The sequence below is a fragment of the Ictidomys tridecemlineatus genome, chromosome 5 (genome assembly GCF_052094955.1).
Source record: "Ictidomys tridecemlineatus isolate mIctTri1 chromosome 5, mIctTri1.hap1, whole genome shotgun sequence".
Taxonomy (NCBI): Eukaryota; Metazoa; Chordata; class Mammalia; order Rodentia; family Sciuridae; genus Ictidomys; species Ictidomys tridecemlineatus.
The window spans coordinates 76,287,221-76,304,211 of record NC_135481.1 but is presented as its reverse complement, the minus strand read 5'-3'; the positions used below and the strand labels follow the sequence as shown (position 1 = coordinate 76,304,211).

The window sequence follows — 16,991 nt, the reverse complement described above, 5'->3', positions numbered from 1 at the left end:
CCTGAGGGAGCTGGATAGCCTCTTGCCTCATTAGGACACAGCAAAAAGGTGTATCATCTAGCGTCTAAACTCCCCAAACTCTAATAAATACATTTCTGTTGTTTATTATATATAATCTACTGTACTTTGTTAAAACAGACCAAACAAAAACAAAGGATTAAACATTTTTTCAACCATCCATCTGAATATCTAGAAATTTACTAATAACTTAAATACACACAAAAATGATTTCTTTTAAATAGCAAGCTAAATGGGTATGATGATATATCTGTTCATCATTTATCCTTAAATACAGAGGCACTTTAGCATTTAACCTGTACTTGATTTAGACATTAAGAACCACTTAGGGCTAAAATACCATCTTTTCACTAAGACAAAATACAAGAGCATTCTTAATGAACAGAAGTTGAAGGTACAAGCAAAAAAGCAGGTGTTTTTATTACAACATCTTTCCTCAGTCTAAAAAAACACTGAAGCATACTTGTCTTACATAAAGAATGAATAACTATTTTTGGCATGATGAAAATGCTCTAAAATTGATTGTGTTAATGGTTATAGAATTCCATGAAAATATTTTAAATTACTGAATTGTATAATTCAAATGAGTTAATTGTATGATATGTGAAATATATCAATATAGTTATTTTTGAAATGAGTAATATTTTACTCTACTAGCAGAAGATTTTAAATGCTCTCATTTTGTTTTGTGTGTGTGTAGAGAAATATTATTGAGTCCTTAAAAAATAATGAAGTCTTATCATTTATAGCAACATGGATGAAACTGGAGGACATTTTAAACAAAATAAAGCAGACAAGATGGACAAATACCACACATTCTTATTCACATGTGGAAACCTAAATAGTAGTCACTAGAAGTTAGGAAGTTAGTCACTAGAAGTTAGGAAGTTAGGAAGAGGGGATGGAGGGAGATTGGATAATAGTCATCAAAACGCAGTTAAATAGAAAGAACACATTCCAGTGTTCCACAGCACAGTTGAGTGACTGTAGTTTACAACCATTTACTATATATTTTATTAAGAACTAAAAGAGAGTTCAAAGTGTCCCAACACAAATCATGAATTTTAAGGGGATGAAAATGCTAATTACCTTAATTTGATTATTACATATTATATTCATGAATGAAATTATCACACTGTACCCCATAAATACACACAATTACTAAGTGTTAAGTCAAAATATCTTTTAAGTGCCCTAATGTTACAACAGGCTTCTTAGGTTTTACTAGATTTCAAGATAACCAGAAACACAGAGAAAAGTATATTTTATTGGCATTTTGGTCTAGCACAGTTCAATTCAAATAAAATGGAACTTACTTAAGCAAACTGAATATAACAATTATAAGTTTTACCATCATATGATTGTGTTCATGCAAGTAACAATCATCAGAACTATCTTTCTAAGCACATATCAGCGCACCACCTTTCGTTTGCAGTACTTGATATGTAAATTTCATTGTCAAAACATATCTGGCTTTAGCAATGTAAACATCTGCTATAAGTAAACTTTAAAAGGTAAAAGCGAATGTTACTGATGAATAAATCAAAATAGAACTAAGTATCATCACGTGACATAATTAAACATTATATAATACTGTTTCAATAAGAACCACAACTTAATAAAGTTCACACAAAGGAAGCAGAAATAAGAAATGTAAACTCCCAAAATAGTGTTAAAATACTGAAGGATATGATGTAAAATTTACCACAGAAAAAGAAGGGAAAACAACAAAATGAGTAGTGAAAACCAAATTTGGTTTAGTAGTTACAATAGTCATTTTACTGCAAAGGCTTTCTTTATGCACTCTAACCAAATGCTTTATTTTCTGTATCCTTTTTAAAAAGAAATTATTGTGGTTAGTCACATAAGTTAGGTACTTTGTAGGAATTTCACATTTATTGTCATTTGTGGGAATGTTACCCCCACCAAAATTTTTCATCTCTAAATAATTTTTCCAAATAATCAAAAACATTAAATTATCTTCATGAAAATTGCCATTATAAAGTCAGATAATTTCTAAACAAATCATAGAATAAATCTGCCTTACCAGAAAAACTACAGGAAAAAGTGTATGCATAAATGCTGAAAATCACTAAAAAAAATTCAACAAATAAGAAAAAATGTTCACATTTATCACAACTATTGATTTGTTCCTTTCTGGCTAAAATTAAATAAGTTTTTAAAAGGTCAGTGAGGATATTCAGTGCCACCTTGGATTTGTCTGCAATATACAAATAAGTTATATCTGTTGTACAAGGCAGACTCTATTTTTACTCTTAAACATAATTAAGTTATAAAGACTTTGAAATTCTAAAACCAGTTATAATACTGTGGCAAGCAAAACAAATTTGTTCTCAATGCTCTCATTATATTCCAGCTTTATCTACAAACGTGAACATTTTTATGTTTTCTCAAACCATACTGATACAAAAAAAAAAGTCTAGAGAGATCTGTTGGTTTCCACAGACAAACTGAAAAAGGGAAAAAAATGAAACTGAAATATTTCATCTTCTTAAGTGTCTTTAACATGTTTCATATGTCAAGCAGCACTTGACACAGCAAGTTTCTTCAAGTGATCCATAAACACTTGTAAACTAACATCATCTGTGAGGATGGGTGCTCCAGACTCCTAGAGGAAAAGAGAAGTATGCGCTATGATTAAAACACAGAGTGATACCTTGGACTGTATAAGAAAATGTTTAAAATAGACAAGGGAATCATTTTAATCAGAAGAATGCCTATGCTCCTGGTTTCTGAGAGGGAAATTCTTATCTAAGTCCTCAAAATTTCCTGATTGTCTTTGTGATTCATGGACTATTCCCATCACATCTCAGTTTATGCTAGAAAATGAGAGGTCTCAGGATGGAGACTAGTTATCAAGAGGACTGAGAGGTGATTAGAGGATTAGGGCTTTAAAACAGCCTGACCTCCAAAATCCCTCTCCCTGGCATTTTAACAGAAACACCAGTTAGAAGGAAGCAAATTCACGGCATCATTTTTAAAATAAACTATGCTTACTAAGTTTTCAAGTCATTGAATTGATTTCTGTAAGTTTCAAGAAATTAACCAGAATTACCAAAATTCTTTTATTTATTTATTTATTTATTTATTTTTGGTATTTGTTTATTTTTATGTGGTGCTGAGGATCGAACTCAGTGCCTCACACGTGCAAGGCAAGCGCTCTGCCACTGAGCCACAACCCCAGCCCCCAAAATTCTTAATATTTTAACAAAAAATGTACTGACAAAATGACCTTGAAAACCTAATCCATTAACAATGAAATTTTACTGTAAGAGAAAGTATTTGTGGATTTTATATCTGAATTTTTAGAAATATCCTCATACTCAAATTCCATTTATTAATAAATGGAAAGAGTCTAACACAAAGTAATTTCAGAGGAGATCAGCAAGATAGTAGCAAATGTTAGATATGAATTTATTGCTCCTGTGGGTCTAGCCTGGCAAAGCCGCAGACATGTTATTACCTCTTCTGAATAAGTCATGTTAATTTATAAGAACTTGAGAAACTTGGCAATGAGGGGAGGGATTAAAGTGCTGAGCTTATGGGTACAGAACTTGGAGCCAGAATGCCTGAGCTCAAATTCTGGTTCTGCCACTTAGTATTCATGTGACTTTGAGGAAGTGATTTGACCTGTGTCTTAGTTTCTACATTTGTCAAATAAGGATAACAGGGTCTATCTCGAACAGCTCTTGAAAAGATTCAATGAGTGAAGTAGTATAAAGCAAACAGAAAAATCTGTGCCATACAATAGACATATATGTTTTAGCTATTTTCACCATTGCTTCATTTGAAAAAGCTATTACTTTGTATCCACAAAAACATTTTTCCTTCTTCTACATTCAGAGTTATCAGAAGCCCCTAAAATGTGACCCAAACTAATAATAACCTGGTGGTTCTTGCTTGTTCTCTTCCTATGATTTTTTTTTTCATTTTAAATGTTTTTCACCTCAATTCACCCAATTCTAGATCTATTTCTTCCATTCAAGATAAATGATACAGATTGCCTAATTTATACACTGCAGAGATCCTATTTGAAATTATAAAAACTAAGGCTAAACTCAAATTATATCAAAAATCAGTAGTTAGCTCATTTTTCAAATGGGTCTTTTTTCTCTTTAAATTACAGAAAGGTCCAAGCTTTACAACATTTAGCATATGAAGCATTACACCAATAGAGGTCCCGAATGCCACAGAAAGCAGTATTGCAGTGGTGCCCTCTTCAGGACATTCACATATAATACTTATCACTATGTTCTCGATTTCTGACAAAAAGAAAACTATGATATTTCAATTTCCTCTTCATAATTCAAATGGGGTAAAGGAGATGAAAACCTAAAGCACTGTGACTAAAACATACTACTGCTCAACTTATGATTATTAAAATACTAACAATTACTCTTATAAAAATTATAGGTCAAGGAAGACGTGAAGGCTCTTGTTTATGCTTCTAATTGCCCTACTTTCAGATAGAATTAATTAAACTTCAAAGTTGAAATTAGGCTTTCTTTCCTATGTTAAATATCTTTAGGGAAAGACTTTTTCCCAATGATTAACACTGAAAACTAATAGCTAATATTTACAGAGTACAGCAAGCAAGGGCTATTATTAAAACTCTGTAGACAAGAAATTGCAGACAAAGAAAACTTAGGCAACTGGCAAAATCTACATTCTCATTACCATTTCAGAATGATGCTTTTCCATATTTAATTGGACAAGCTCTTTCCTTTATTAAGAGTTTACCAAAACAGCCAGGCATGGATGCTCATGCATGTAATCCCAGCAACTCTGGATTTCACTTAGGGATCATGAATTCAAAGCCAGCCTCAGCAACTTCATGAGGCCCTAAGCAACTTAGCAAGACCCTAGCTTAAGAGAAAAAATAAAAAGGGCTGGGGATGTAGCTCAGTGGTTAAGAACCCCTAGGTTCAATCCCCGGTACCAAAAAAAAAAAAAGTCTACCAAAAGTATATCTCCATGTTGTAATTTAACCCAGAAAAAAACAGAAATGAGAAGTCATCATTTCCATGAATTATTTAGTTCCATGGACTAAGCCATACTTTTGTATGAAAAATCCAGCTATATAGAGTATATTTTATTTGGTCTGCAAAGTGTAGACTCCCACTTTTTTTTTAACTGAATTATGTGAAAGATAATAAGGATGGGGGAAAGCAGCTACCTCCTTTAAAGAAGAAATGTGTATTCTTTCCACAAACCTTAGTTTACCATAGACCACCCCACTCCTAAGTATTGCTTCTTAACACTGAGCATCAGGGTTTTTTGTTTTTTTTTTTTTTTTTTTTTTTTTTTTTACATCTAGCCACTTTGTTACTTACCTGGCTCTTGTGGACATTAGATGTGCAAACCCTCACAAATACTATTTTAAAGTTTCCTTAACCTCTTCTATACCATATTATTACATCTGGCTTTTTGTTCCCCCAGCAAAGAAGCAGAGTGAAGTGATACTGAGGTTATATACGTATATGCATTATTTAGGCATAAATTTTTTTTTCATATGTGATCCAACCCTTTCCATACTTCCAAGATTATGGTCCTTCGCCTGTTATACAAATCTCCCCAAAATTTCAAGACTTTTGGACCTTAAATTTAACTTATTCATCTATACTACAAAATCTCATTAACTGCTAACCATCTCCTCAGATCTCCCACACTCCCATCTCTACTCTTCTGTACAAATCTATCATATTCAACATGTACTATGTTTTTAAGGTACCAGGGGAAGTTAAAAATGAAAATAACAGAATTGTTGCCCTTGAGTAATTTATACTCTAACATGTGAAATAAGTGCAATAGGAAACAAATGGGGAAAAAGGGATGTTGGGGCAAGGATATTACACAAATCCAGTTATACAATCACATAAAAGGTTTCATGGAGTGAACTATGAACTGAGATTGGAGGAATGAATGTGATGTATCTAAATGGTGATGAGGACAAAAATCACAAAGAGATAAGAACATGTTCATTATATTCAAAGTAGAGTCAAAATTCAGGCATAGTGCTGGCACAGCTATAATAAAACTCAGAACTAAGGCTGGAGGATTACAAATTCAAGCCAGCCTTGGCAAGTTAGCAAGACCCTGTTCTCTAAATAAAAAATTAAAAGGGCTGGGAATGTAGCTTGTAAAACACCACTGAGTATAATCCCCAGTACTGCCAAAAAAAAATAGTAGAAGTCTAGTTTGGCTAAAATACCTCAGTGGTGGTGGCTAACAGTGGAAAAAGATAATGTGGGTAATACCAGAAAGGCTCTCAGTGACAATACAAAGGGTTCTTATGTAATTTAATATGGAATTATTGAGAATTTTAGAACTGATATTCAGGACTACTACATTAAGGAGACTAATTGGCCACTGACAAAATGGAGGAAAAAAGCTGAAGCACTAAAACCAGTTAGTAGGGAATTCCAACAGTCCATGTGAAAAGTAAACACTACCTGACTTTGGATAATGACATGGAGATTGAAAATGGATAGAAGAAATAGGGCAAAGCCAGGCCAGGTAGCACATACTTATAATCCTAGTGATTAGGAGCAGAAAGGAGAAACTATAAATGACTAAAGTTTGAAGCCTTGGGAATTCAGGGAATAGTGAGGCCTTCTGTTAAAAACAGGAAATCAGGAAGAACAAGATAGTTTAAAAAGAAAGGTAAGGTTGGGACATTCTGCTTGTGAAATATCTACAGGAAATTCAAGTAGGCAGTTCAAAAAATTAAAGTCTATAGCTCAGTGTGAAGCTAAACAAAAGAAGGAAATTGGCAAGTAAGCCTTCACATAAAAGCTGAGAGTAGAAAATGAGACAAATGATTGCTTCCACTGTAAGAGTGGAAGCAATCATCAAAAGAAACAGTGAACGTAGAGAAATCAAGGAAAAATTTTTGAGACAACTCTATACTCAAAGGACCCTAACTCAATTATGGTATCATTTGTCTTCTACCCAGATGGGACCCCATTGTTACTCAATTAACATTGCTCTAAAAATTCTACATCCTTTTCTCTTCTTCATCCTCAATCACCCAAAATCTTTCATCTTTAATACATTGTCTAAACTACAAAGTATGGTTAAAGAACATGATGGGAGCTTGTTAGAAATTATTAGTAAATAAAATGGGCCCTCGCCACTGCTATAAAAGATCATTTTTATCCTGTTGTCTTCTATTCCTCACAATTGTTTTTAATCTTTCCTTTTTTCTAGTCTGTCTCATTTTAGCAAATAATCTGAAAAGCAACAGGCAGTTATGTGAACTTTCTCTCCACTTCAAAAATCTATCTTCACCCTTCCTCTCACCTTTTTCTTTGGCAAAAATAAATGTCCTGCCTCCTTACCAATGCTTGTATAGTGCTTGTGATTATATCTTAAATCTGTCTTTTTTTTTTTTCATCCCCAGATTGTCACCTTCGTCTACAAATAAATTCTGTGTTCTTACACTAATAACAATAATCCTTCCATTTGCCCTCAGGCTAAATTTATGAAAGGATCATTTATACTTATAATTTCTACCTTTTTACCACCCACTCTAATCTGTTTTGTAATCTATTTTCCTTATGATCTCTTTTCTATCCAAACACTATATTAAAACTGTCTACTGAAGGCTACAAATGACTTCCTTATCAAACTCTTTGTATTTTCCTTCAATTGCCTGTAGCATTTCAGTGTCCATTACCCTCTTCTTCTTCCCTAAAGTTCTTCCCTTTATGACAAAGGATTCTTTTCAATCTCCTTCTACCTCTGATTATTTATAAATACTCCTATCACATGTACTTGCTCCAGGTTTTGTCTCATTGTGCTTTGTCTCATTTTCTACTCTCAGATAAGCATTTACTGTAATGACTTTAAGTATCACCTGTCCAGAATCAGCCTTCATATCCTTGCCTCACCACAAATCAAAATTTCCAACAACTTACCCAATATGGTCATCTAGATGACATCTCAAACTCAGTGTCTAGAATCAAACATTTTCTCTCCACCCAACTCCCACTTACTAGTACACATTTTCCTAGATACCTAGGCTCAAAACCCCTTGTTTTCCCTTAATTTCTTATATTTTAAAAATTCAAACCTACAGAAAAGTTGAGGATGTATATAGTATACCTAATTTCACTGATTAGCATTTTGCCACATTTGCTTTGTTTCTATATATTTTAGACATTTTTCCTTTTCTTTTTACTTCTTTTTGTTGGCTCATTTCTGCAAGTTGAAGACATCATGACATTTGACCCCTAAATAAGTCAGCATGTATCTCCCATGATCATCAACAAACTCCTATATACCACAACTCTATTATCATATTTAAAAAAATAATAATATTGTCTAATTATCTGATATAGTCTATATTCCAATATCAAAAATCCTCCCAATTATATTCCTTATAATTGTTATCTCCCTAGCTCAAGATCCAATCAGAATTTAGATTTTTGTATATAGCTACTTTCCTACAATTTCCAATCAAGTTCCATTGAGTCCATCTTCGAAATATCATCTTTATGCCTCATCACTTGAATTATTTCAATAAATACAGTTTCAACTGACAGATTGCTCCCATTTCTTAAGTTTCAACCACAATAGGACTCAAATTTGCCCCTTTGTCCAAAAACTTCAACAACTTTCTACTGCTTACCAAACAAGGTCTTCAACCTGGCATTCAAGATCCTCCACAATTTGGTCACACAACACATTTCCAATTTTGTGTTCTACTATTCATCTCTACACATACTCTATTATTTTAACCCATACTATCCTTTAAATAGAATTCCCTTCCTCATAGTTTCCACATATTGAAATTATAATTATTCTCTAAATTAAACATCCCTTTTCCCTGAACTGTTTTCTGATCACCCACCCTTTCCTGCTGCCACCACATGACTTCTTCTCCTCTTCCTCTTCTACCCATTGTATTACTTTATATTTTTCTAAAGGCACATTTACCATATTCTGCCTGTACTTTACCGAGGTATGTGTCTTATCTCTAATACCAGACTACAAAAACTCTTTTAAGGCAGACAGAAATAGCAATCACATACCCTGAAGTACCAATACAGAGTCCTGCTCTTATTGGACACTTAATAAATACTGACATGTTATATCAAGAGATAGACTTCTACAAAGTTAAAATATGTCAATAATGGTTCCTAGGCTTCCTGACTCTGCTACTCAAGTATAATCCCTGGCCTCTCCTGGCTTAGGGTGGCTTTTTGTGGTTCATGGCCTCACATTAAACATCAATCATTACTTCCTAGCTTTCGTACTTTATTGCTTTTTGGCTTGTGGGTGTGATACTGAATTGAAATATAAAGGGATTTTGCCTATTAGATAGGATAATTTATTTATTTTTTTATTGTGTCATCAAATACTAATTCTATTTTTTTTATTACTTTTTCAACAGAAATCATCAGTAAATACACAGAGAAAAAAAATGAAGCTTTCATGAAACTAAAATAACAAACTATGACTACATAAAGAAATAATTTCCAAGACTGCCATTTATACTTACCTGCCCCCAGGCATACATATTATTATGAGTCTGTGAAGGGTTGACTTTGGAAAGCAGGAAACGAGCCTTAAAAACAAAGAATAATATTATCCATCAGAAATAGCTTAAGTAAATATAAGCTGAATAAATACATTATGCCATCTAAAACCAATTTTATTTAATATGTTGGTAAAATTAACTTTATCAAAATGTAACATTTAAAAAGATTAACTAAATTTTGAAATGTGTAGGCTACTATGTTATATATAAATAATAAATATATCCACTTCTCTAAATCATACATTTATAATCTCTATAACAAATTGTTGTGTCTAAAACTCAGCATATAAAAATTGTGTGTACAACATTTATGACAAGGTTAGTATAAAATCAACGAATGCTTGGTCTGTAACAGTTTTGGAAATTCAAAATCCCAAATAATAATACAAATTAAAAACAAGAAAATCTTGTATTCTTTAAACAATGATTTCAAACTTTCTTAAATCACAGGTGATTCTATGAGACAACTTACCCAACATTTTACCCATCTTCCCACTATGGTTTACATCATGAAAAAAATCAGAACAGAAGAGGAAAGTAGTAATATGCATAGTGAGATATCAATGAGACTAGAACATGGGCAGTCATATCTTTCAAATTTCAAAAATTTCTTTCTATTCTTTAAGTATTCACATATTACAGTCAAGAGCACTGGTCCTTAAACTGGCCAGAACTCCAGAATTCAAACCCCAGATCCTCCATTTACCATTTCCTTGGCCACAAGTAACCAAAGTCTCCTATAAAAATGGATATTACAACAGATTTCTTATGAAGATCTTATAAGGAGTGTAAATTGCCTTGCAAATTCTCATTACCTGATAATTCCTACTATAAATACAGTAAAACACTAACAATAATTGTTATCATCTCTGATAATAATTGTTACTGATATCTGCTACCTTTTTTGTAATACTTGCTACATGCTGAGGTTACAGCAATAAACAAAGCATAATCCCTGCCTTTAAGGAGTAATGAAACAAACTTATAATAACTTAAAATTAATTTATCATAACTCTTCTTTTCTTTAGTAATGGGGATTGAATTCAGAGTGCTTTACCATTGGGAAACATTCTCAGTCCTTTTTATTTTATTTTGAAGGGATCTAAGTTGCCACAGTTGGCCTTGAACTTGTCTCATGGAATCACCTGCCTCAACTTCCCTGAAGCTGGAATTATCAGCATCATGCACCACCATGCCCAGCAATTTATTGTAACTTAAAACAGAATCACAAGGAAGAAATAAGAACTGTTTTACAAATGTAGGTATGCTAAGGGCATCTAATCTAGCCTTTTGAAGGGATCAAATGAGACATGCATATGCATATATATTTTGTTTAATCCTCACAGTTCAAAAAAACCACAGTTTCTTTTAATACCACAAAACTTTCCTTTAAATTGACAATTTATTTTCTAGAAACTGGAATGACAGAATGAGAAAAATGAAAAAGTAAGTTAACACAAACTTCATGTTCATAGACTTTATCAGTAAAATCACAGTTTTTAGAAAGGTACACTAAATTATTTCCCCAGCTGTTCATATATTGTTCACATATGTCAGCTCAATTAAAGCTGACATAACCACTGCAATGCCATCCTAACTTTGTTATGAGAGCTGAACTGGAAACAGAAGATGGAGAAAACTGGTAGCTTTAGGCAACTGGTCATCATCTTAATGCTTTGCTCTCAAAGTTATTGCAAAAGCATTCCTGTCTTCTCCTCTTTCTGTCTTGTAAAGCAATCTATTCAAACTAAAGTCATAAGACAAGTAAGTATACTTCATTGCAAACCTATCAACAACCATACACAAAAAAATTACACTACTTACCTGGCTGCCCCCATGTTCGGTGTCAATATATCTTGGCATTGGAAATCTGGAGTGAAGGATCTCCTGTGCATCATCTACTGGGGCTTGCAGAAGGTGACGGAAATTTTCATATTCTGGCATGTCTTGGTATCCTGACTTCCGCCACTGTGCTATAGTCTAGTTTTAAAAGAAGTGAAGGAATAACTTTAAATTTCTTGCCCACTAAAAATCTTATGATTTTTTTCAAAGGAGGTAATATTCAGAAAGTGACAGAAAAGTATTCCATTTATCTCAATTTTTTAAAGTTAAAAATACTAATTTCAGTAGATAAAATATTCTTAAGTAAACAAATAAAAAATTAGGAGATTTCTTCTCCTTTAAAAGAAAAACAAAATAAAAGTTTATGAGATGTGAGTGGAATCAATTAAAAATAATCAAATAATAATAATGAATAAACCTTTTAAAATCCTAGAGTATTACTTAAAAGGATATTTTGAGTAGCATCTTTACTATTCTAATGCAAATCTAAAATAATTTACAATAAAAGAAAATTTAAAAATAAATCTGTATAAGTTACTAAAACACTAGACTATAAGCTTGAGTGCAGGTCTGTGAAAAATCAATCTCTTCTAAAGCATCCAGAGTATGCTACTTTTTTATACAGTGGATGTACTTAAATATTGGCTGGATAAATTCAGTAAGAATAGAGTTCTGCTAAATACCTGAGTTAAAGCTTAATGGTTTCTCAAATATTCTACTCTTTTCAATCATTTACCATTCTAATTAAGTTATAAATTTTAATTCATTTATGCCTTAAATGAACTTTTCAAGATCATGTGAGACACTTTTTAAAATAACTTATAATGATCACATGAAATAATGAAAAAAAAAAATTTGTCTCCTGACAAAGGCTGGCTTTTACCCTCTCTTCAAGGTAAAACCCAAAAATCTCATATATCTATGCACATGTCAATGTTTTTACATTCACAGCACTTGATTTGTATAAAATCTATTTGTACAAACACGCATAGACAAATGAGCAACAACAAAAAAACAGAGGAGGGTCAATTGTGATTGAAACCTCAAAAGCTAAATTAAGAAGAATCACATTATATACACACAGGTTGAGCATTCCTTATTTGAGATCCTTGGAACCAGAAGTGTTACGGACTTCATATTTTTTTTTCAGATTTTTAAATATGTGCATACACATAATGAAATATCTTGGGGGGGTGGAAGCCCAATCTAAACAAAAATTCATTATGTTATATATAGTTATTACAAATACAATCTGAAGTTAGTTTTTCCATAATATTTTTAATAACTTTGAGCATGACGCAAAGTTTCATGGTGGAATTTTCTACTCGTCTCATGTCAGTGTACAAAGTATCAGATTTTGGAGTATTTCAGATTTGGAGTTTTGGATTAGGCATGCTCAACCTATATTTTATAAACAGGGAAATCAAAGTGTATTATCAGAGATGAACACTAGCTATATTTAATATAGGAGTTAAAAACCTTCCTTGAGTAAAAAAGACTTTACATGCATAGCCTTAAATGGCTATAGGATCTTACCTCACCATGATAAATCAAAATCTGGAAGAATGTGTCCATAAGAAGAATACGATCTGCAAGAATGCTGCTGCTATCAAGAAGAACCGGCTAACATGGAGAAAACAATGAGAGGTATGAAAAAATTAACTACTTAAAGATACAAAATGGATCTTTCCAGGATTTTCTTTTTAATTGTGGAAATGGTAGTTTAATCCAGGAGCATTCTACCACTGATCTACACCTCCAGCCCTGCTTAAAATTTTTTATTTTGAGGAAGGGTCTCACTAAGTTGCCCAAGTTGGCCTCGAACTTGGTATTCTCCTGCCTCAGCATCCCAAGTTGCTGATATTACAGGCATGTAGCACTACACTCAGCTCCAGGATAGTTTTTGATTCTGAAATTTTTTATTACTTAAAAGCTCTTACTATTAAAAAATTCTTGCAGTGTATTTTAATTTAATTTTCTAAGAAATCTTTACAAATTGAGGTAACAAAAAATAGAGTCAAGAAGAAATCAAGGATGACTCTTAAGCTAAATAGTGGCAGCAATAAATGAAATGGAAAGGCTTGGGATAGAGCAAATTTCCATATATGAATAAAAAGGAGTGGACCAAACTGATGATATAAATTTGGGTATCATATGCCCAAAGATGGTAATTAAAACCATGGGATTAGATTGCATCACCTAGAAAGGGGAGAAGATAAGGAAAACAAAAGATTGAACCTAAAAGCATGCCAATATTTAGAAGGAACCTTCATGAGTAAGGGGATACCAGGTGAGAACAGTAGGAGTCAGAAAAGACTAAAGCATAAGGTTTTTGAGAAGAGAGTCCTTATTAGCAAATACTGTGAATAGCTTGTTGAAGCAAGTTGTGGAATAATGGTGGTCTTGATAAGAGCCATTTTAATATAATGTTAGGGACAAAAACTGATTCAGAATATATGACATGTTCAACCCGTATTTTATAAAGAGGGAAATGTATGACATGTGATGAGAATGTGAAGTGAGAAAGTGTAGACAATAAATAACTTTTCTGAATTTAGTTGTGAGCAGAGAAATGGATGATAATTAGAGAAAATGTAAGGAAAGGATGAGGGTTTTGATAGTTTTCTTTTTAACCTGACTGCTGTTAAAGTTTCTAGGTTAATGAGAATGATATAGATAGACACAAAAGTGGTGATGCAGGAGAGAAAGAAATAATTTCCAAAGCAAAGCCTTAGGAAAATGAGGTTAATGGGATTCATGTATTAAATGAAATGGTTGGAATTTGATAGGAGCAGGGACTAGGGATGCTGGGATTCCAATTTTCTTCTAGACACTATTCTACATTTTTCCAGTGTCTACAGTTTATATACATTACTCTGAAACAAGAAGTTACTTACAAAATTTATTTTCTTGATTCAAAGAGTTACAAAATTAAAATACATAGCCAAACCAACATATTTTAAAAATGTATTTTCCTAGTAGAAACTATTTGACAAATTGTTTAAAAATTACACTAACAAAATAAAATATTTCCTACTATTTTATAAGACATGAGGTATCATGAAGGATCACTAACAAATAGAAATCACAAGTATTCTCTATAGTGACCCTTCTTCAAGTATTACTTTCAAATATAGTCATTACACATTTTTATAAGTGGTAAAACAGACAATTCAGAATATAGAACAGAAAAACTGTTCACTGATAACAGGTTAAAGTAAATGGGACAGTTTGATAAGGAAGTTAAGCCATTATTCTTCTAAATATGTCTTAAATATGGCAACTGTGTCTTATGTTCTCAAAGGACCAAAGGAAAATGAGACTATGTTTAGACAGAATACTGTAACTATCTGACACTAAATTTTGAAATAAGCTGAGTACTACAGAATCACAATCACATTTGAACATTGTTAAAAGATATGAAGTATAATCATAAGCCAGGAATGGTTGCACACACCTAAATCCCAGCAGCTCGGGAGACTGAGGCAGGAGGATCACAAGTTCAAAGCTAGCCTCAGCAACTTAGCGTGGCCCTAAGCAACTTAGCAAGACCCTTTCTAAAAATAAAATACAATACAGGTTGGAGATGTGGCTCATGGGTTAAACACCCATGGGTTCAATTCCTGGTACCAAAAACAAGAATGATCATAGGTGTTACAGGATTTGGTCAACCAAATGGTCAGACAAAATCATGTGAAAGTCTCTTCTACAATATTTTTATATTATTTTTAACGATCTTTCACTATTCCTATCCAAGATATCTAGTATAAAAAAAGCTCTCATAAATATTTTTAAGTGAATAAGTAATTCAATTCTTGTATATAATAATTATATATTTTTTAAATTAACTGTTCTATTTTAATGCCAAACATCACAGTAGTAAGACCAATGAACATTTGTGTGTGTGTTCCTCTTACCTCTGGTGGTCCACTAAAAGAATATGCATACAGAATAGGCTGAATCATGATTAGAGACTGGGTAAGATCTTGACGCATAAAATGATGACGATAATACGAACTTTCATCTGGACTATTGTTAAAAACTTGCAAGAAAGGAGATCGTCTTAAATGAAACATAAACTGTAAAATAAAATATGAGATATTGTTACTGATTTTAATATCAGGACAGCAGTTTACAATCAAGAAAAGCATTTGATTACAACTATAAACAATACAATAAACAATTTACGTTGAGAACATTCTAAACAATATTCCTCAGAAATTCATGCTATTTATCAGCTGCTTAAAAATATAATTCTATGAAGAGAAAAAAATTAAATGAGAAATAACTCCAAAGTATAAAAGTAGGAAAAAAATTTCTTGTTCAAATCCATTCTTCTGAAGCTGATGCCAGGTAGTGTTTTATCAGCTTCTCTGTTGTTATTTGTTTTTTGTTTTTTAACATATATATATTTTTAGCTGTCAGTGGATGTTTATTTTATTTATTTGTATGCAGTGCTAAGAATCGAACTCAGTGCCTCACACATGCTAGGCAAGTGCTCTACCACTGAGCCACTACCCTAGTCCCAGCATTCTCTGTTTTTATCCCTCATCCCTCTGACCACAACTCTGGATTTTTTCATTACTACATCAAAAGGCTCTCAAAAAAACAAAAGTAGATTAAAATACTTTTTATTTTGGGCATACATCTAAAAAATTGGGCTAGCAAGAGTCTGCATTAGTTTCCAAAAGAGAAAAAAAACTATCTATACCCATATTGTTATCTAATATTTAGGTCTTCCCCATCCCTAGGAAACATCCTCCAGACTTTGTTTTACAGCTTCTTTCTCCTTTTACTTTGTTTTACAGCTTCTTTCTCCTTTTTCTCCTCCCCCCTCAAATAAAACAGATTTTAAAAAAAAAAAAAAAGGAGAGAGGCAGGCCTAAATAAAGAATAGCTATATTAGATCTTTCCTAAAATTGGCAGGATCAGCCCCAAAGTACTCCCACTTGTCTTTCATCATGTCTCTTAAATTCTTTCAGTCCTGAGGTCTCAAGTGCCTGCATGTTCCTTCTGCTTGTTACTTCACAGTTCTCTCCCAACACATGGCACCCAGTGAAATTCTCCTTCCTTTTCCTTTTTCAGTGATCCATAATACACTGGAGAGGCTCTCTCACCCCTTTATCATTTGAATCATTCCTGTTTACTTACAAGATGTCTAATTATTAAATTCTTAGGTAAATATTTGGGGGATAAAGACTTGCCTTGAATTTAATGAATGCCACTTTCATTCATCTATCTATCTATCTATCTATCTATCTATTCATTCTTGTTACTGGAGTTTGAACCCAGAGGCACTTAACTGAGATACATCCTAATTCCTTTGAATTTTTACTTGGAGACAGGATCTCACTAAATCCCTCTGCCTGAGTCTATTAAGTCACTGGATTCCCAGAGTGTGCCTATGCACATGCCTCTGGCACCTTTACAGAAGATCCTCAGGTTTTGAAAAACCTAAGGAAAAACGAGTTTTCTGCTTCCTACTTCCAGCAGAAGGGAAAAAAGGAGATTGGTGGGATTACTCTGAACATCTAAAATTCTTAAGAGAAGTCTTAGAGTAAGGACA

General features: G+C 32.8%; 1 protein-coding gene across 2 annotated transcripts in view; it reads right to left on the bottom strand.

The window, feature by feature from the left end:
- Positions 1-1,265: 1,265 nt before the first annotated feature.
- Positions 1,266-16,991, bottom strand: part of Sec23a (SEC23 homolog A, COPII component) — a 60,672-nt gene continuing 44,946 nt past the window's right edge. For both annotated transcript variants that reach the window (XM_021724715.3, XM_013357463.4), the window contains 5 exons: positions 15,343-15,504; positions 12,962-13,048; positions 11,408-11,563; positions 9,545-9,610; positions 1,266-2,647 (listed from right to left, as the gene is read on the bottom strand). In XM_021724715.3, the coding sequence (XP_021580390.1) occupies positions 2,558-2,647; positions 9,545-9,610; positions 11,408-11,563; positions 12,962-13,048; positions 15,343-15,504 (561 nt within the window). In that variant the 3' untranslated portion in view covers positions 1,266-2,557. The remainder of the gene's footprint in view (positions 2,648-9,544; positions 9,611-11,407; positions 11,564-12,961; positions 13,049-15,342; positions 15,505-16,991) is intronic.